This window comes from Hipposideros armiger, unplaced genomic scaffold, assembly GCF_001890085.2.
Source record: "Hipposideros armiger isolate ML-2016 unplaced genomic scaffold, ASM189008v1 scaffold_611, whole genome shotgun sequence".
Taxonomy (NCBI): domain Eukaryota; kingdom Metazoa; phylum Chordata; class Mammalia; order Chiroptera; family Hipposideridae; genus Hipposideros; species Hipposideros armiger.
In genome coordinates this window covers 723,823-740,773 of record NW_017731961.1, presented here as the reverse complement: position 1 = coordinate 740,773, position 16,951 = coordinate 723,823, and the positions used below count along the sequence as shown (strand labels likewise).

General features: G+C 37.7%; 1 protein-coding gene across 9 annotated transcripts in view; it reads left to right on the top strand.

The window, feature by feature from the left end:
• The window catches only part of RUNX1T1 (RUNX1 partner transcriptional co-repressor 1), a 169,052-nt gene that overhangs the window by 149,378 nt on the left and 2,723 nt on the right, over positions 1-16,951 (top strand). For all 9 annotated transcript variants that reach the window (XM_019624982.1, XM_019624979.1, XM_019624977.1 and 6 more), the window contains 2 exons: positions 2,941-3,131; positions 15,742-16,951. The exon at positions 15,742-16,951 is cut by the window's right edge. In XM_019624982.1, the coding sequence (XP_019480527.1) occupies positions 2,941-3,131; positions 15,742-16,017 (467 nt within the window). In that variant the 3' untranslated portion in view covers positions 16,018-16,951. The remainder of the gene's footprint in view (positions 1-2,940; positions 3,132-15,741) is intronic.

The following is a 16,951-nucleotide window of genomic DNA, read 5'->3' as shown; positions in this document are numbered from 1 at the left end:
ACATTTTAGTGTGTATTTCCTAAGAACAAGGACATTCTCTTAATATAGCCACAGTACACTTACCAAAATGAGGACATTAACATTACTACAATATTATTATTTAATCTACAGACTTTATTCAAATTATTCATGTTGCCCAATAATACTATATAATAATATAACAGTATACATTTTAAAATATTTGGAATCTTAACAAATATTAAAGGACAAATCAGTTTTTTCTCAAAGTAGTATTTTTAAAATCAATAGCAAAGATAACAAAATGCACACTGAAGTTATTAAAGGTCTTTATATAATTGGTAAAACTCTAACATAAAGATGGTTTTTAAATTGCAATGGAATGTTTTCTTCAGTATACTTCTTTTTCAAATGATCAGTGTTTGCAGTTTTTAATAAATATCCAAGCACCTTGGAAATGTCCTACCAATTCTTTTTGCTGATCTGTATATGCCTGTGGGATTAGAATGGATAATTTAAATATAAATTATCATAATTCAAATATATTTTGATATATTTACATGCATAATTTAAATATAAAATTGCCCGATTTGCATATACAATTAGTCAAGCTACAGATCTGATGATAAGCAAAAATTATTGTCCTGTATTACACTTAGATAGAATTTTATTTTATTTTATTTTATTTTATATTTTAGCTGAGCCATCCTGCCACCTGTTGGCAGCTCAGCGGCAGCTCAGCTCGGGCCAGGAATCGAACCGCTGTTGCTCAGAGCTCGCATTCTTGAGCGAGCTCTTCTAACTGAGCCACTCAGCCGGCTAGATAGAATTTTAATTCACCTTGAATATTCAAACTAAACTAGACCCTGGCTGTATAGTAAGAAAGGCAGTACTTCTCGCGTGCCCCAAGCTGTTTATGATAGGGTAATAAAGGTGTCTTTTCACCTCCTGGTGAAGAAGGTGCTGCAAGCTCTGAGCAATACACTATTTCTATCCAGATTTTAAATGCATATCTTAAAGCAACCAACAAAGCCTTAACATATTTTAGTTAATATTGCCAATCTAGCTCTTTCACTTGTATTTTAGGTTACCATATTTTGCCGTGTGAAATGCGCACCCACATTTCTGGCCCAAACTTTCAGGGAAAAAATCTTTTGTTTTAATTTTTTAATTCAAATTTTTATTTGTTTACATTTAGGTACTTTTTTGTGTATTATAAAAGAATTAGCATTTATTTTTTAATGTATTATGGTACAAGAAATTTTATGTAACAAGTAATTACAAAACACAAGAACAGATACAGGTATAAGAAATTTTATATACTGGTAACAAATTTACAGTATTTACGTATCATAGAAGGCCAAGAGCTCTTCGTCATTGCAAATTTGTCATAAGTTCAACAAAACCGATTATCATATTTCAGGATATTATTTTACATACGGATATCATTATTGATTTCTAGAGTTACACTTTTAACTCATAAGCATAAATAAAAGCATTAAAAACATTTATATAGATACAGAATTAGTACTACCCATATAAATGTACATCCTCATTTTTCCCCTCACAAATTTGGGCAAAAAAGTGAGCATTATACACGGTAAGACATGGTATAACACCTCTCAGACAGTAATTGCAAATGAATGAACTTAAGAACTAATGCTCCTAAAGTGATGGAGGCTCTAAAAGTCATGACAGTTAATTACTAGTGGGTCCTCAAGTCATGGACTGTAGATGTGTGAAATAAACCATAGAAATCTAAGAAACCATAGGAGTATTTGCATCTCTTACATTTTTAATCTACAGTAAAACAGTTTTATTAGAAATCTATGTTTTTAATTAACAGAACATTTAATTAAGGTGCTTTTTAAGTGGGTGAAACAATTAAGTGCAAACACTTGAATGAAACATGTCATAATTAGCTTTAATAGAGTGTTAATTGGTACTAGGTTTGCCAAGTTAATAGTTACTGCTTATTACATTTTCAATTAATCATTGTCATTTTGCTTTGAATAAAAATGAAAATTAGATAAACTAATTCAGGGGGAGGATATTTTTCCTTATTAATTAGAACAATTAATTTTTTAATGGAAATTTTACTTGTTTTAGTTGTCAATCTTATGTTATATATTGGTCAAATCTTTGCACCCTTTCCACAGCCAAAACTAAAGAGGTTTATAGTCAGGCCTGATTGTTTTAGCCTATGGTATGATTCAATTGTCTTTGTCCAGTGCAACAGTTGGTTATGGGGAACTGTACATATTTGATTAAGTAGATGGGCAACAGCTTAAAATTTGGAAATGAGAAAATGATTTTTAAAAAATCCCTGTCATTTAGTCTGTAAAGGCAATATCCACATTACTCAGGAAATCATTTAAGAAAAAGAAAAGCTGAATCATCTGTCTGTTTCAGCATCGATTTTCTTTAAAAGGTCTGCATTAACTTAATTGCTATATGAATTACCTTTTCACTATTGTGCTTTATTTTTATCAGTAAAATAATTGCACTTATATATGTTTATGTGTAAAATGTAGTCCCTTTTTTTTTTGAAAGCCTTACCCATGTATTCCCTATATTCATATTAACCTATAGTATTGTGGCAAACGACCTTCTTTATGTGACTGAATTGTCCAGGCAGTTTTTGGGTGGTTGTTTTGGCCCTTTAATTACTTAGTCTGGTCTCACGGTCCTTTCTGGAGGTACTAGTTGTGGCAGACAGGTTGTAATGCTATAGTAGTTTAAAAAATATTCCCAGAAATGCATGTTAAGGAAAAAGCCCCACCCTTTCCTAAATGAATTTTAGAAATCTGCTGTTTTTTAGACAGCCAGAACTGCTGTCTAAAAAATCGGGATGAGAGTCTAAATAATTGGGATGAGCGTCATGCCTGTTCTACAGAATTCTATTTAACAGTGATCAGTATCCAAGGTCCTGCACTAACAGAGAAATGTTCTCTTATCTGGTTTGGTCTGCCTGGCATGCAGAGGAGGCTGTTAACGAGGTGAAGCGCCAGGCAATGACTGAGCTACAAAAGGCCGTGTCCGAAGCTGAGCGGAAAGCCCACGACATGATTACCACAGAGCGTGCCAAGATGGAGCGCACGGTCGCCGAGGCCAAGCGGCAGGCTGCAGAGGACGCGCTGGCTGTCATCAATCAGCAGGAGGATTCCAGCGAGGTGAGGCACTGGTGGGAGCTTCCAAGGGAAGAAGATGATGTCTGCTAATTAGCGTGCTCATTTTTGATCCAGGAGATCACACACACACACAAAAGCGGATACTGGACCTAAACAAATCTTTGGGGAAAAATTAGAATAATTTGGGGAGTCCTGGTACTTGTGGAATTGATCAAAAGCTGATCAGATTTTGTCTTTATTAAAGATCTAAAAGAACAACTCTGCCAAAAAAGGTTTTTTATTATATTGGGGGTAGGGAGGGGGAGTAATGGATTAAAGTGAAATTCTTGTAACTTCCTAGCACTATGTAGACTCAAGACTCAGCTGTGTGTGTTAGCATATGTGTGTTCTAATAGAACGGATTTAATAGAATGACCTTGTATAAGCTGTGCTCTCCAAAAACATATTGCATGCTTGGAATCAAAGTCATTTCCTTAATTATTGGTTCTAAAATCCAATGCTAAAACAATGTCTGCATCAATTAAACATTTCTAAGAGATTTTCCACTAGTCTGTTTTTCCACATTATTTGTAATAACCAGTATGATGATTATTTCATAATATAATATCACTGCCAGAGGCAGTATTACTCACTATTATTCCAGTATATTCACACACACACACACACACACACACACACACACACACACACACACACACACCCTGAATAGCTCAAAGATCTGGGAGATAACAAACAATATCTCAAACAATATCTAACAGGATGCTTTTTAAAACAGAGTCTAAGTCAGAGCATATGTATGTCAGATCAACATGGTGCTGCTCCACATTAATTCAGCACCACAATCCACAACCCCAAAATAACTTTACATAAAGAACTACAATTAGCTGAACTTGCAAAACCATGAACTGATAAATCAACGGTCTACTACAATACATATCTATAATTTGTGAGGGAGAGTAAGAATTTAATTTGTACTAGGCTTCTCTGTAGATGAAAGACCCTGTGGGAATCACCATGCCCAGAGTTTCTACTTAATGTGTAGCAGATGAATATTAAGAGGACAAAAGGAATTGATTTTCAACATTTGAAAGTTTCTCAGGAACAAAGGGAAGTTTACACTTTAACTGCTGACTCTTCCATTGTTCAATTAAACTAGACATAAATTCAATTTTATTGGCATCTTGTGGATAAGATATTTAAGGACTTTGCTTTGTGCTTTAAAAAATTATTAGCATCTTTTGGAGAGAACGTGTCCTGTTCTATTCAAGTTAGTAATAATGTGAGGCACAGTTGTTGCCACCATTAAAACATTATCACTTTAACATGAATATTTTAAGGCTGTTATTTATGTTAAGCGTATTTTGTAGGTTGCTAAATTCTGAAGATAAACATCTAGGAAGAAATTGAGAATTAAATTTTTGTATTTGTCCAATAACATGCTCTAATTCCTTCAGTATCCATAAGCTTTTTATCTTTATTCATAAGACCTATCCAGGAAAGCATAATCTTGACCCTAGTATTCAGCATTTTAAAAATATGATGTATCCAACAGTAATGTCAATGAAGAAACATCCAGACTAAGAGAAAGCCTGTAAGAGTGTATTTAAGCCAAACTGAAGACAATTGCCGGGAAGCAAAATCTCAACGGACTGAGAAAATGCTCCAGAAAATAGCGGTTTTGCAACTTACTTTTATACATTAGAATCAAAGGAGGAGGGTTACACGAAATCCATTGGTGGTTGATTAAGGGGGTGGGAGAAAGCAAAGGGGCGGAGGAATCTCTGGGATTAGATAAACAGTAAATTGGAGGTACAGATACATCATTTACATTGGTGGGTACAGGACAGTTCATAATTAACACAAAGATGGTGGTCAGGGCACAAGAACAACAATGAGAGATTCTGTTGTTTCCTGCTCTGGTGCTGTGGGTGATGCCCTGGGGGTCTGGAAAAAGGGATTTCTCTGACATTCCAAGGATATGTTATCTCAGATGCAAAAAAGACAATAGACAGGCTCACTTAAGGTAAAGCTTGACCTTTGTCAAGGAAGCTACAGACCAAGGATGTGACTATAAGCCACAACCCGCTTTTAGTTAGGAATCTTTATGTTGAGACCATCCTATGTGGTTAATTTCAGTCGATGAGTGTGTAGGGCCTTCAGTCCTCCCCTGAGTTTGTCAGGTTTAGTATGTGGCCCCTTTTTCATCCACAGTAGCTATGGTAAGTAGTAGATAGAATGAAAAAACCGAGGTATGAGTGATCTGCCATAGTAATTTGTTTTCGTTTTCTTTCTTTTTGGATCTCTTGGGAAACTGATCTTTAATTTAGCATACCCTTGTCTTTCATTGACACTTTCTCAAGGATTTTAAAGCAGACTATGCTAGAAGAAAAGATGTGTAATTCAAAGGGCCCAATTTAATTCCTGACTCCATCTCTCAGAATTCTATGATTTTGAGAAAGCCACTAAGCCTCTAAAAGCTTTGGTCTTTCTTATGATGTGCAGATGAGTGAAACTCTCTTTTACAGTGGCGAGAACCTTGAGACATGATCATTTTAGCCATGAGGAAACACATGGCTAGAGTTACACAGCAAAGAACTGGCAGAATCTAAACTGGAACTCACAGCATGCTGTCAGTCTTTACATTGTTCCGTAACAATGAAAGAAGGATCTTTTCATAAGGATTGTTATGGTAATTTGAGGATGCAGATAAAGAAAGGCAATTTAAATCTGGTTTTCAACTTCTCTTTAAACAGCAAGGCCACTTTTTAAGACTTGGGGAGGGGAGGTTGATCTCTCAAAAGATTAAGCCTCTTTTCTTCAAAAGTAATGTAGGCATTTTCCTGAGAAAGGAGAACAAAAGATGGAAGAGAGGAAAAAAAAAAGATGGACAAGAGATTTCATTTGAATGAAGCTGAGACTCCTCCAGTCTTGCACATAAGTACACACACCAATTAATGTCACTAGTTTTCTCAAGGAATGACAATATCCCAGAACAATCTGTGTGCCTAGTGGTAGATTTAGTTCAATTGTACCTTTTGCCCAATTGTTAGTTAGAATTTTGTAGAGAAATACTTTTTTCCCCCTCAGGAATTTTTTACTTTTCATTTAAAACTGAGGACACAACATGTTATCCAACATGTTATTTTTCTACAAACTATTCTTTCTTCACACTCAGGAATGTGCACCTTTTAATAGAAATGATCTGATAAAGGCCAACCTACCAGCAATGCTTGCAAATTACCTCAAGTCTAGAAAGCTGCCTGAGCCCCTCTGAGACAGAGGCAGAACAGCTCCGGCTTCCTTAGGCTAAAATAGAGCTGCCTCTTCCAGCCCTCAACCGTGGTTGGTCCTGTTAGACCAGGACTACATGGCCCAGCCGATCTACAGAGAAGACAGTGCAGGTACTTCTCAGAATTCTCTTCTGTATTTATATTCAGAAGATTTTCTTGAATTTTAACCATTCAGCCCCAAATAAGACCCACATGGCATTGTACTTTGGAAATTTTATGAGTTGTTTGTTTTCTTAGAAAAAACTAAAAGGCCTGGCCATCATAGTAATTGGTTGGAAAAAAATCCTCCCATTAAATGTAGGATCCATTGATTTTAAAACTGTATCCAGAAACCTATGTAATTTACTAACCATTGTTAGCCCAATAAATTTTAATTAAAAAAAAAATCTGTATCCAGAAATTAAAAGATCATGTTTGTGACCTACCCAGAGCAGTTTGCTATTTGATTCATGTTACTCTAAATTACTGACATTCATTCATTCATTTATTCTTCCAATAACAAATTCTTGAACTTTTATTCTGTGTCAGGCCAGTGCTAGGCACTGAAGGTGCAGTGGCCCCTACCTTCATGTTGACTACAATTCATCAGAGGAGTCAAATCGCTAAATTATACTAAGTCTTGCTAGAGTTTAATGTGCAGGCTCCTGGGGGAAAAAAAGTTTTGTTTAATCTGATATGTAAGGATAATCAGGAACTGGTCAGCAGCAGCTGCCTTCCACTCCACCCCCACCCCCCACCTTTTGCCTTGTCAGTGGGTATGTCAGTGCCTCCATGCCAGGAAGATGGGAAGAGAAGCTTTGCTAGGCTTTAAAAGCAGGAAGGCTAGTGGTTATTGAGTGTTTTAGAAGATCAGTCAGGCTGCAGTGAGGAGAAAGATGAGAGGAAACCAGTCTGTTTCAGGAGACAGATGAGGAGGAAGATGGTTGGGTGAAAGTGGTAGGTATGAAGTGGCGCTGGGGGTGGAAAACATTGGATGTACTGGCTGAATACCCATGAGATAAAATGGGCAGGATCTGATGATCAGTTACTGTCAAGGAAGAAGAGAGACCTGTGGCTTTCCAGTGAACATACAGTGTTTGGGATATACCCCATCAGGTGATCTTGACCAACTTTCAGAAACTTGTTTTGATCTGCCCAAAGTGTGTGTGTAGCTGTGAAGGAGTAACCTTTCTTCAATGTTTGTGTATACACAACATGAGTTAAAATACTTAAAAGAGCTCAAATCAATTATTTAATCCAACTAGACAAATCTTTGTGGATCAGAAAGGGTGAATAGAGTATAAAGGCTTAACTAGTTCATGCTGTCTAATGTGAACATCAGGATAGCACACTGTAATATATAAAGGTGGGATGCAAGGTGACCTACCTTCCAGTTTGAGTGAGTGGTTTTTCAGTGGATATGCAGTGATTGGGGTATACCCATCAGGTCATCGTGACCAACTTTCAGAAACTTACCGGCTTTGGTCTGCCCAAAGTTATCCCTGTTGTCCCCATGTCATTATGAAAAGAGTCCCCTTCACTCTCAGGTTTGGATGATAAATTATATGGTCATACCACTTCAAGGCCATGTTCAGCCCATTAGATGATCATCTTTTGCTAGCAAAGCTCAAAAACAGATGCGTGTGGCAGAAAGAATCCAGGAGGAACCAGAAGACCTTAATTCTGGCTCCAGCTCAGTCACCACATCGGGGGTCCCTTGGGTAGATTCATTTCACTCTTGTCAGCCTCCATTTCTTCCTAAGGACTGAGATGTTATTTGCTTACCTCACAGGGTTGTTTAGGATTTTTTTTTCATCAACATTTTAATGTAATGTGTTTTGAGAGCTATAACACAAGGCATCATTATCTGCTCACCGTCCTTAATCACAAGATATAGGAAACTTTCCTAAAACATTCTTTTTCTCCATTCTCTCCGTTATTTGAAGCCACTTCCTGTTGTAGACATGTACTCATCTCTTACTTATATCATATATGATCTTTATAACCTGAATCTATATGTAGATAATATAAATACATAAGTTATTATTTTCTCTCTCCCCTTCATGGGGACTTTAAGAAATAACCTGAACTTTGGAGTCAGAAGACCAGAGTTCTAGGCCTGGAGTGGCTGTACTGTGTTTCTTCTGAGCTATTTGTGTTAAGGACAGATGCCCTTGACTTCTTTCTGTCATTTCCTAATTTAGTTGTCTTCTTTCTGCCTCTGTTTTCACATATGTATAATATGTGAAAATCATGCCTATTCTGCTTATAGAAACCAGTGGTTCTGAAGGGTAGGCTGTAAAGAATAGAATAGTTCCAGAAAGAGAAAAAAAGACTTGAAAATAATTGAATTGGAGAAAACAGCAGGAAGAAAGTGGAGTCAGAAATGAATAACAGATGAGTATTATTTGTAGGGGGGCCATGTAATTTATCATCCAAACACCAGAGTAAAATGGGGCGCTCTTTCTGAGACAAAGCAGTCCTAGAAACCAAGCTGTCCCAGGCACATGGGGACCATGCTCAGCGCAGTTATTAGGAGTGGCATGAAGTTTGTTTTGCTTGAAGAGAAACAAGAAGACCTACAATGAATGTTTAACTCTGTACCAGGTGTGGTAGAAAGTGCTTTCTATACTTTGGCTCATTTACTTTGAGTTCACGTAGAGTAGACAGTACTGTTGTCTTCATTTTGCAACTGAAAAAAGCTGAGTCATAGGAGGTTAGGCCTTTGCTCAGGGTTTCTCAGCAATAAGTGTGAACTGAACCTCAGTCCAGGCTGCCTGCCTCTCAGGCCACCTTCTAAATAGCCACACAGCAGTTGTGGGATTTGTTTTTCCTGAGTGTATACTGGTGTATCTATTTTCTCATTGGATTTCCTTCAGATTATTCCCACCTAGTTCTCTAACTTCACTTGAGTTTATAGACTAATAATCATTATTATAACAGAATGATGCTGGACTTCGGGCAGACACCTAAGCAATGTATTTTCTGTAGTTTCTCTTTTTACAGTATATTACATATTTCACCACGAATGTAATGCCAGCATTAGCATAAATCAAAAGAAAGGAAATTTGCCAAATCTGGCCATTTTAAACTGTTTTTTATTTTTCCTTATCTATTTCCAGTTCTTTTACATTTTTTCCAATGAACACTGTCAGTTTGGGCCTATTTCAAAACAACCGGCAACATCTCTTCTTTGAGATCCATAACTTGTTTTAGCTTGGGTGACCAAAGCAAGTGACTGAAAGTGAGCATAGAACAGAAAATAAATAATTGTACTGTTCTGACAGTTAGTTTTGAGTTTTAAGCCACCAAAGTGATATTTCCCCCCAATTAAATCAGCCTTTATTCATTATTCCTACTTAGGTGCAGAGCTGCACAGTGTATATCAAAGTTGGGCAGTTTTGTCGCACTTATGCAGAAACACTGATTGTATCTTTAAACTTTATATTTCCAGAACCTGCTAAGCTCTAATGGGGTGAGCAAGTCACTCTGAGAGGTTTATTTTGATTACTCTTTCTAGAATTAGTGGAACCATTCCCAGTGGAACCTGTGCAGTATGGTCCAACCTGTGAAAATGCCATCTGAGTGGACACTGTAGAACGTAGTTGCCACCTAGTTACTACACAGGGCTCTCGAAGCATGGCTCCTGTTAAGGCCCTCATGATCTGATCAGACCAGTTGATCCCCAGAAGAATTTGGAGCTCCCAGAGCATGAGCTGTGATTCTGTGTTACAATAAGATTTGTTTGTTTGTTTGTTTGTTTCATTTATTAAAAGGCCAGCTGTTTGAATCTATAGATATTCATGGTATAGTGGGTCAAGCACTAGGCCTGGAATAATCTTGAGTGGTTTGCTCTTGGAGCTTTGGTTTGCTCATATGTAAAATTGGGATAATGTTTATGTGATCGACTTTGCAAAGTGGTTAAGAGGTGCAAATAAGATGAGTAGAAGTATTTTATAAACAAGTCACCTTACAAATGAGCAGTGTGTATATGTAAGAGAGATGAAAAAATCGACTAAGAAGCTGTTCTAACGGGAAGGACAGGGAAGGAATTTGGACAGTAACCATGAGATTGGAAAGGGAGGAAGAGAGACCATGGAAGCAAGGCATGTGGGGTATGGCACTGAGTGGTTGCAGGGACTTAAAGAATCAGGAGTTTCAATAATATGACAGGCTTGGGCCACTCAACACACTGAAGAGTCAGATTTAGGGAATATTGACTCAGGTGACAGAGGACCATCCTGGTGGAGCTATAGAACAGGCAGTTTAAAGTAAGAGACTGCAGCTCAGAAAGGAAATGAGGGCTGGAGAAACAGATTTGAGAGTCATTTTCTTACAGCTGATCTTTGAAACCATGAAATCTGACAAGGGAGAATGTGAGATGGGAAGTATATTTTCTTTATGCCAGCTTCCCCCCTTGCCAAACAAACAGAAGAAGAAGTTAGAGTATAAAAATCAGAATTTTAATATCTTGAAAACCAAAGTTAGAGGGAATGTCAATGGGGGTGTTAAAAAGGAGGGATGGGAAAATGGTCAGTAGTGGTGACTCTTCAGAAAGTCTGAGGACAATGAGGGTGGAGAAAAGGTTATTGGTCACTAATGAAGTAGAAGAGGAAGTAAGCTAATATTCCCTCTCTGTAGCTGTCAATGCTTGCGGGTGGAGGTACAGGGCCACAAGCTTTCTAATTCTAAAGGTTGTACTGTATAAAGAATGTATATAGTCTCATTTTCTTTCAGCCAAAGCCAAAAGGAGGAGGTGGTGTTAGTTCCTGCGATTTATTCAGGACCTACTAAATATCAGCACTGTGGTTAGCACTGATGTAATTCTGAATAACCCTGTAGTTATTATTCCTGGTTTACAGGTACTGTCACTCTAAGAGGATTAGTGATTTGCCTGTGGCTCTAAAGCCACTAAGTGGTGTGGATGGAAGTGAAACCCAAGATAGGCTGACTCAAGCCTCTCAAAATTGGAAGCTTTAATGACCTCTGTACACTTTCAGGAGTTGAACACCCTTCTAACCTTATTCCTGCCAAAACAGGCTTTAAGAAATTGACAAAGTGTGGCATTTTGAAAAGTATTTGGTTTGCAGTCCAAAGACTGCAATCAAACCTTGGCTATATAATGTATTTGAGAGTGGTTTTAAATTGTCAAGTACTATGCAAATGTAACATGTGGCCTTTAGTGTGAATTTAAATACCTTCTGTACTGTTCTTTTCATTCTGGGAATTTTAATTATCAACATTCTATTTAATTCATTGAGCATCCTTTGCATGTGAGAGTTTTCCTGGAGGATTTAGGTATGGGTATGTAAGATGTGGAGAAACTCAGGAGGAAATCTTTTGTTTTTTGGAAAAGGAATTGCTAACAGTAAGAACCAGAATACATATTATTTTGCTGGTAGGGCAGAAAGGCCATTCTCTGTATATCTAAAATAACAAGATGAAATAAATAGTTTTGTTCTTAGGGATGAAGAGAATTGCTGATAATGAAACAAAATATCAATAATCTTTGACATGCAGCTTTGGCATTCAAAAACTTTAATCCATCATTTCATTTCTATCTGTAGTATTAGTATACTTAGCAAAGGGGAACGATGTGTTCAGCCTCATATTCTTCTTCTGAGTCATAGCCTAACTTTGGTCAATGGACTGATTCTCATTTTTCATATAGGGAATAAAACATTCTTTATGCCAAAAAGGGAATATATTATCACAAGTAAGGGAAGACTACGAAGGGCCATGAGGTTTGGGAATGAAATTTGCTATGAAATGTATTCTTGAGCCTTCTACACTATTGTGGTAATTCAGTCACCGGCATCATTCCTTTAGGGACTGAAAGGGAAGCTCAGTTATTTAAAAAATAATGAAATAGATAAAAAAAACAAATAAAAAGAGCAAGTATCAGGAAATACCAGCCTGAATATAAAAAACACAAATTGAAAAATGTAAAATTAAATTAAACCATGAGCACCTTTATCCCTGCCCTTATGGATATAACATGGGGTATTATACAATGTGTAGTTTCCATATTTGTAAACAGCAGAAAGCTTAGAAATTTACAATGATTCAGGTTAGAGTACTCACCAGATTCTGCACATTCCACTATTCCCAGAAGTGTGACTTTTCAGGGGCTGAGTGCCACTGGTCCATCATCAGTCTTGCAGGTATGGATTAGCCAACAGGAAATTCGGTAGATCCTCTAAGAGGAATATATTAATAGAAGTTACTTTGTTTTCTAGTGGGCTTTTTAAAAGAAATGTGCACTTTGGAGTTTTTGCTAGTTGAATACTTGTACTAATGTTCCCTGCACATTAATTGCAATACAACGTCAAGAGCAATAAAAATATGTAGGTTTGTCCCACTGTCATTTGAATTGCTCTTTGTTGCACCTTTCTATAGTTGAAGGTTGTTTTTGTCCCAGTGGTGGGCCATAAATCAATGGGATCAAACAACTTGGGAATGGTACTGGAGGTAAAACTAGCCAGAGCCCTTGAATCCTGGGTCAGAACCCAGCCATGCTAGGCAAGAAGGCTCAGTTCCCAGCTGCCTCATGATCCAAAACATGTTTCTATATTTGGCACAATTCCACTTTATTTATTTGTAAAATTGTTCCTATCTTTGAAAGCACTTTAAAAAATAAGCAGTCTCCATTCTGTCTCCTCTTTCCACTCCCCAACACGTGCATCTATAATTACTTGGTTTGGTGTGTATGTTTAATCAGTTTAAATTGAGAAGGTTGCCTAGAGCAGATTTCAATCTAAAGGTGGCATTGAGTACTGGGCAGTTACCGCTGCTGTGTCTACCAAAATGTACCTCTGCCAGAAAAAGGATAGGGCTCACACCAGGGTATTTCCTAAAGAAGCCACTTGACTCAGAGTAGATATTTAATTTCCTTAAAATATTTTTTTGGATCTGAGTCTATGTTCTCTAATAGGGATTTTCTGATGTAATTTCACTTACTTGCTGAGTTTGTTCCAGGATCCAGCTGGCATTATTCTAAATGGCTAAACCTCAAGGAAATAAAATCATTCTGAGTACCATGTCACACCTGACTACTCTGAAGGATAGGCCAGGCCCACGTTTGTTCACATCTTTGTGGGCTCATATGTACATGCAATGCAATTGAATTAATTTTGAAAGAGAAGGGCTTTCAGTTATGGCAATGAAGCCTCTGATCAGAAGTATATATCTTTTGAGTTATTTCCTGGTTAAATTAAAGTTGAAAAAATTTGTTGTAGTACTGATTATTAATTTTAATTTCATTTTCATTTATAACATTAACATAGATTTCCTCAGCTATGTTCACCTCTCACTGACCAGTATTTGAGATATGAAGGTTTGTTTGTTTTTTCCATTCTGTTGGGCCATAATTTCTGAATGGTAAAGAAATAAGAATGTAGAGCTGAACTCTTTCTAAAAGTTTTAAACCAGAGTTTTTGAGTTTACTCCAAAACTCTTACTTCCAGCCCTTGAAACTCTTGGAGCCCTGTAATTTCTTAGCAAAGTTAGGATGACTGCTAAAAACTCCTTTGTGTATTTTGCACAGTGGCAAAGCCATACAAATCAGGGTAATGGGCTGACAATCCAGTGGGAGATTTTCAGTAGGATCATGAGTCCACATTAAGCCCAACAGCCAGCATGCTGAAAGTAAAACAAATGCAGGGAACACAGTAGAGAGATTTTTAATATCTCTCTATATTAAGGCTTTAAAAAATGTATTTTAATCGTGACACAACCATCATACACATATTGTCATCAGCTGGATGGAGTTATCAGATTATAGCCAGAGAATAATCAAAACCAAGGAAGATAAAGAATAAAAAGATTAACGACACAAAGCTAAGATCACTTGATATAGCATTTCACAGTGGGGTTGGTCTTGCCAAAGGAACTACTGTACAAACATTTAAATTGGCTTGCTGAGGTTTCACCTCCTCCTGAAAGGGCCCTGTGGACCCTGTTACCTTTAGTCTCCTCCCTGTCCCTCCTTCATTCCCGAGGATCTAGCCCATACAGGTAATCTTCTGTCTCTAGTATGTTGTGCTCTGATTCAGTGTGTTTATTTCAAAGTTTAAATCTCAGAGGTGACCTTATTTGGGCTTTTCTCACTTCTTGGAAAGCACCAGACATTCACAGTGGGCTTGCTAGGGTCTAAGTTTTTAGTTCCGCTTTTCTGACTACCCAGAGTTGCTGAGGTGCAAATGAGCTACAAAGGAATTCCATCAGCTGGAATGCATTGTGTGCAAATAAAATTCCACATTATTTACCCAGGTTTAGTATTTCTAGTTTTTCAAAGCCAAATTAGGTGTAGTCAGAGTCATTCATTTCATAAATATTTATTGAGCACCTGCTGTATATCAGGCACTGTTCTGGGTGCTTAGAGCATATCATAGAACAAACAAGGACCCTGGCCTCCAGGGAGTTGAAGTCTAGGGGATTGTTTGAGTTTGCTTATCAGGTACACTGAATTACCAACTGCAGTGGGAAGAACTAAATGCGTGGAGAGGTTAAAGTGTCTTGCCTCGCTCTCTCCAGTCTGTGATGGAGCAGTCAATAGAATCTTCTATCTTCTTCATTATATTTCTTTGAATCTGATATAGGGTTCCTGTAGTTCCTTGATAATTTCTGTTAGTATCTAGAACAGGGGTCAGCAAACTGTGGCACGCGAGCCACATGCGGCTGTTTGGGTACAGTCTGTCTCCTGGGTACAGCCAACCCCTGGAAGAGCCGATCCTGTTTTTCACAACAATTTAAAAAGTATTCGAGAGCCATAAATATATTTTTGTATGATCACCAATATGTGAATAATATCCTTTAAAAATTTTATAAACGAAACCGTGATAGTTTTATTTTCATTTTCAATTTTACTTCAGAGCCTGCGGCTCATGAGCTGCAATTTGCTGAACCCTGGTGGCTCTTCCGTTTCAAAAGTTTGCCGACCCCTGATCTAGAAGGAAGAAGCTTCTGCCCAGAGTGATAGATTTACATCGTGACCGTGGTAGTATTGGTATTAGAAGGCAGAAAAAATTTAGATATAACAAATGTTAATATAGGTAAACAAAGAATTTAAATACGAAGAGAGCCACACCTAAAAGGAGGGGATTTTATAGTAACACTGGAAAGGAGCTTCAGTCAGCTTGTTAATGTCGTAATAGTTGTTGACAGAAAAGTTTGAGCAGTCATCACACCAAAACCTGCATCTTCTGTGTGTTTAGTACACACACACACACACACACACACACACACACACACACACACACCTGTGTTTTTCATTCTTACCACATAGTTCTTGATAGTAAAGGCGTAGTGCTGCCTAGGACATTTTTCTCAGACTTTGGCCTGGATAACATATTAATTTGGGATTTTTCTGCCTTCTCCTTTAGAGCTGCTGGAATTGTGGCCGTAAAGCAAGTGAAACCTGCAGCGGCTGTAACACAGCCCGATACTGTGGCTCATTTTGCCAGCACAAAGACTGGGAAAAGCACCACCACATCTGTGGACAGACCCTGCAGGCCCAGCAGCAGGGGGACACACCCGCGGTCAGCTCCTCTGTCACTCCCAACAGTGGGGCTGGGAGCCCGATGGACACACCACCAGCAGCCACCCCGAGGTCAACTACTCCAGGGACCCCTTCCACCATAGAGACAACCCCTCGCTAGATGTGAACTCAAAACTGTCAGAGGAAAGACAATACAACCAACGTGAAACCAATTCCTCATCCTCAGATGCTCAAAGTTGTTTTGTTTGTTTGTTTGTTTGTTTGTTTGTTTATAGATGAACTATCCTATTTCAGTACTTCATCAAGAGAGAACCTAACCATATCTTGAGGCGGTAGTAAAATAGAGGGCCAGTAACGGGTCATAATGACTGATTGTGGATAACAAAGATACCTTTTCCTTAGAGAACTGAAAAGAGAGCAGAGAATATAACATGAAATGATAGATTTCACCTCCTCCCTGTTCTTTTCCAGTAGCTGGGATTTTAAACTAGATGACCTCATTAACCGATGCTTTACCAAACAGCAAACCAAGAGATTGCTAATTGTTGTTGAAAGCAAAATGCTAATATTAAAAGTCACAATGTTCCAGATATATAATAATGGGAAAAAAAAAAGGAGAAACATCCTCAAGGGCATGAACATTGGCTACAGCGGTAGACGTTTTAACAAGAAGATGAATGGCATCCACGGATTGCTAACTGAACTTTGAAGACCTGCTACAAAACACACAAATGTGTAGCATATTTGGAACGAGAAACAGATGTTCGTTTTTTCTTTCCTGTTTCTAAAAAGAAATAATATCCAGGTCAACAGAATGAAAAATGAAAGAATGTTTGCACTGGGATGTATGAATACAGCAGCAAGGAAAAAAAAATGCCATAATACAAAAGGCTCCTTCACACACACACACACACACACACACACACACACACACACACACACACGTTAAGAGACTCAGCCTGCAGTTAATTAGCATTCTGACAGCTTTGACATCAGCCAGCTGCCCTAAATAACCCTTTAACGTTTCTTCACTTTTGTAAGGTTCCACAGAATAAAACATTGGGTCTATTCCAGCTCATTTTATATTGAAAAAT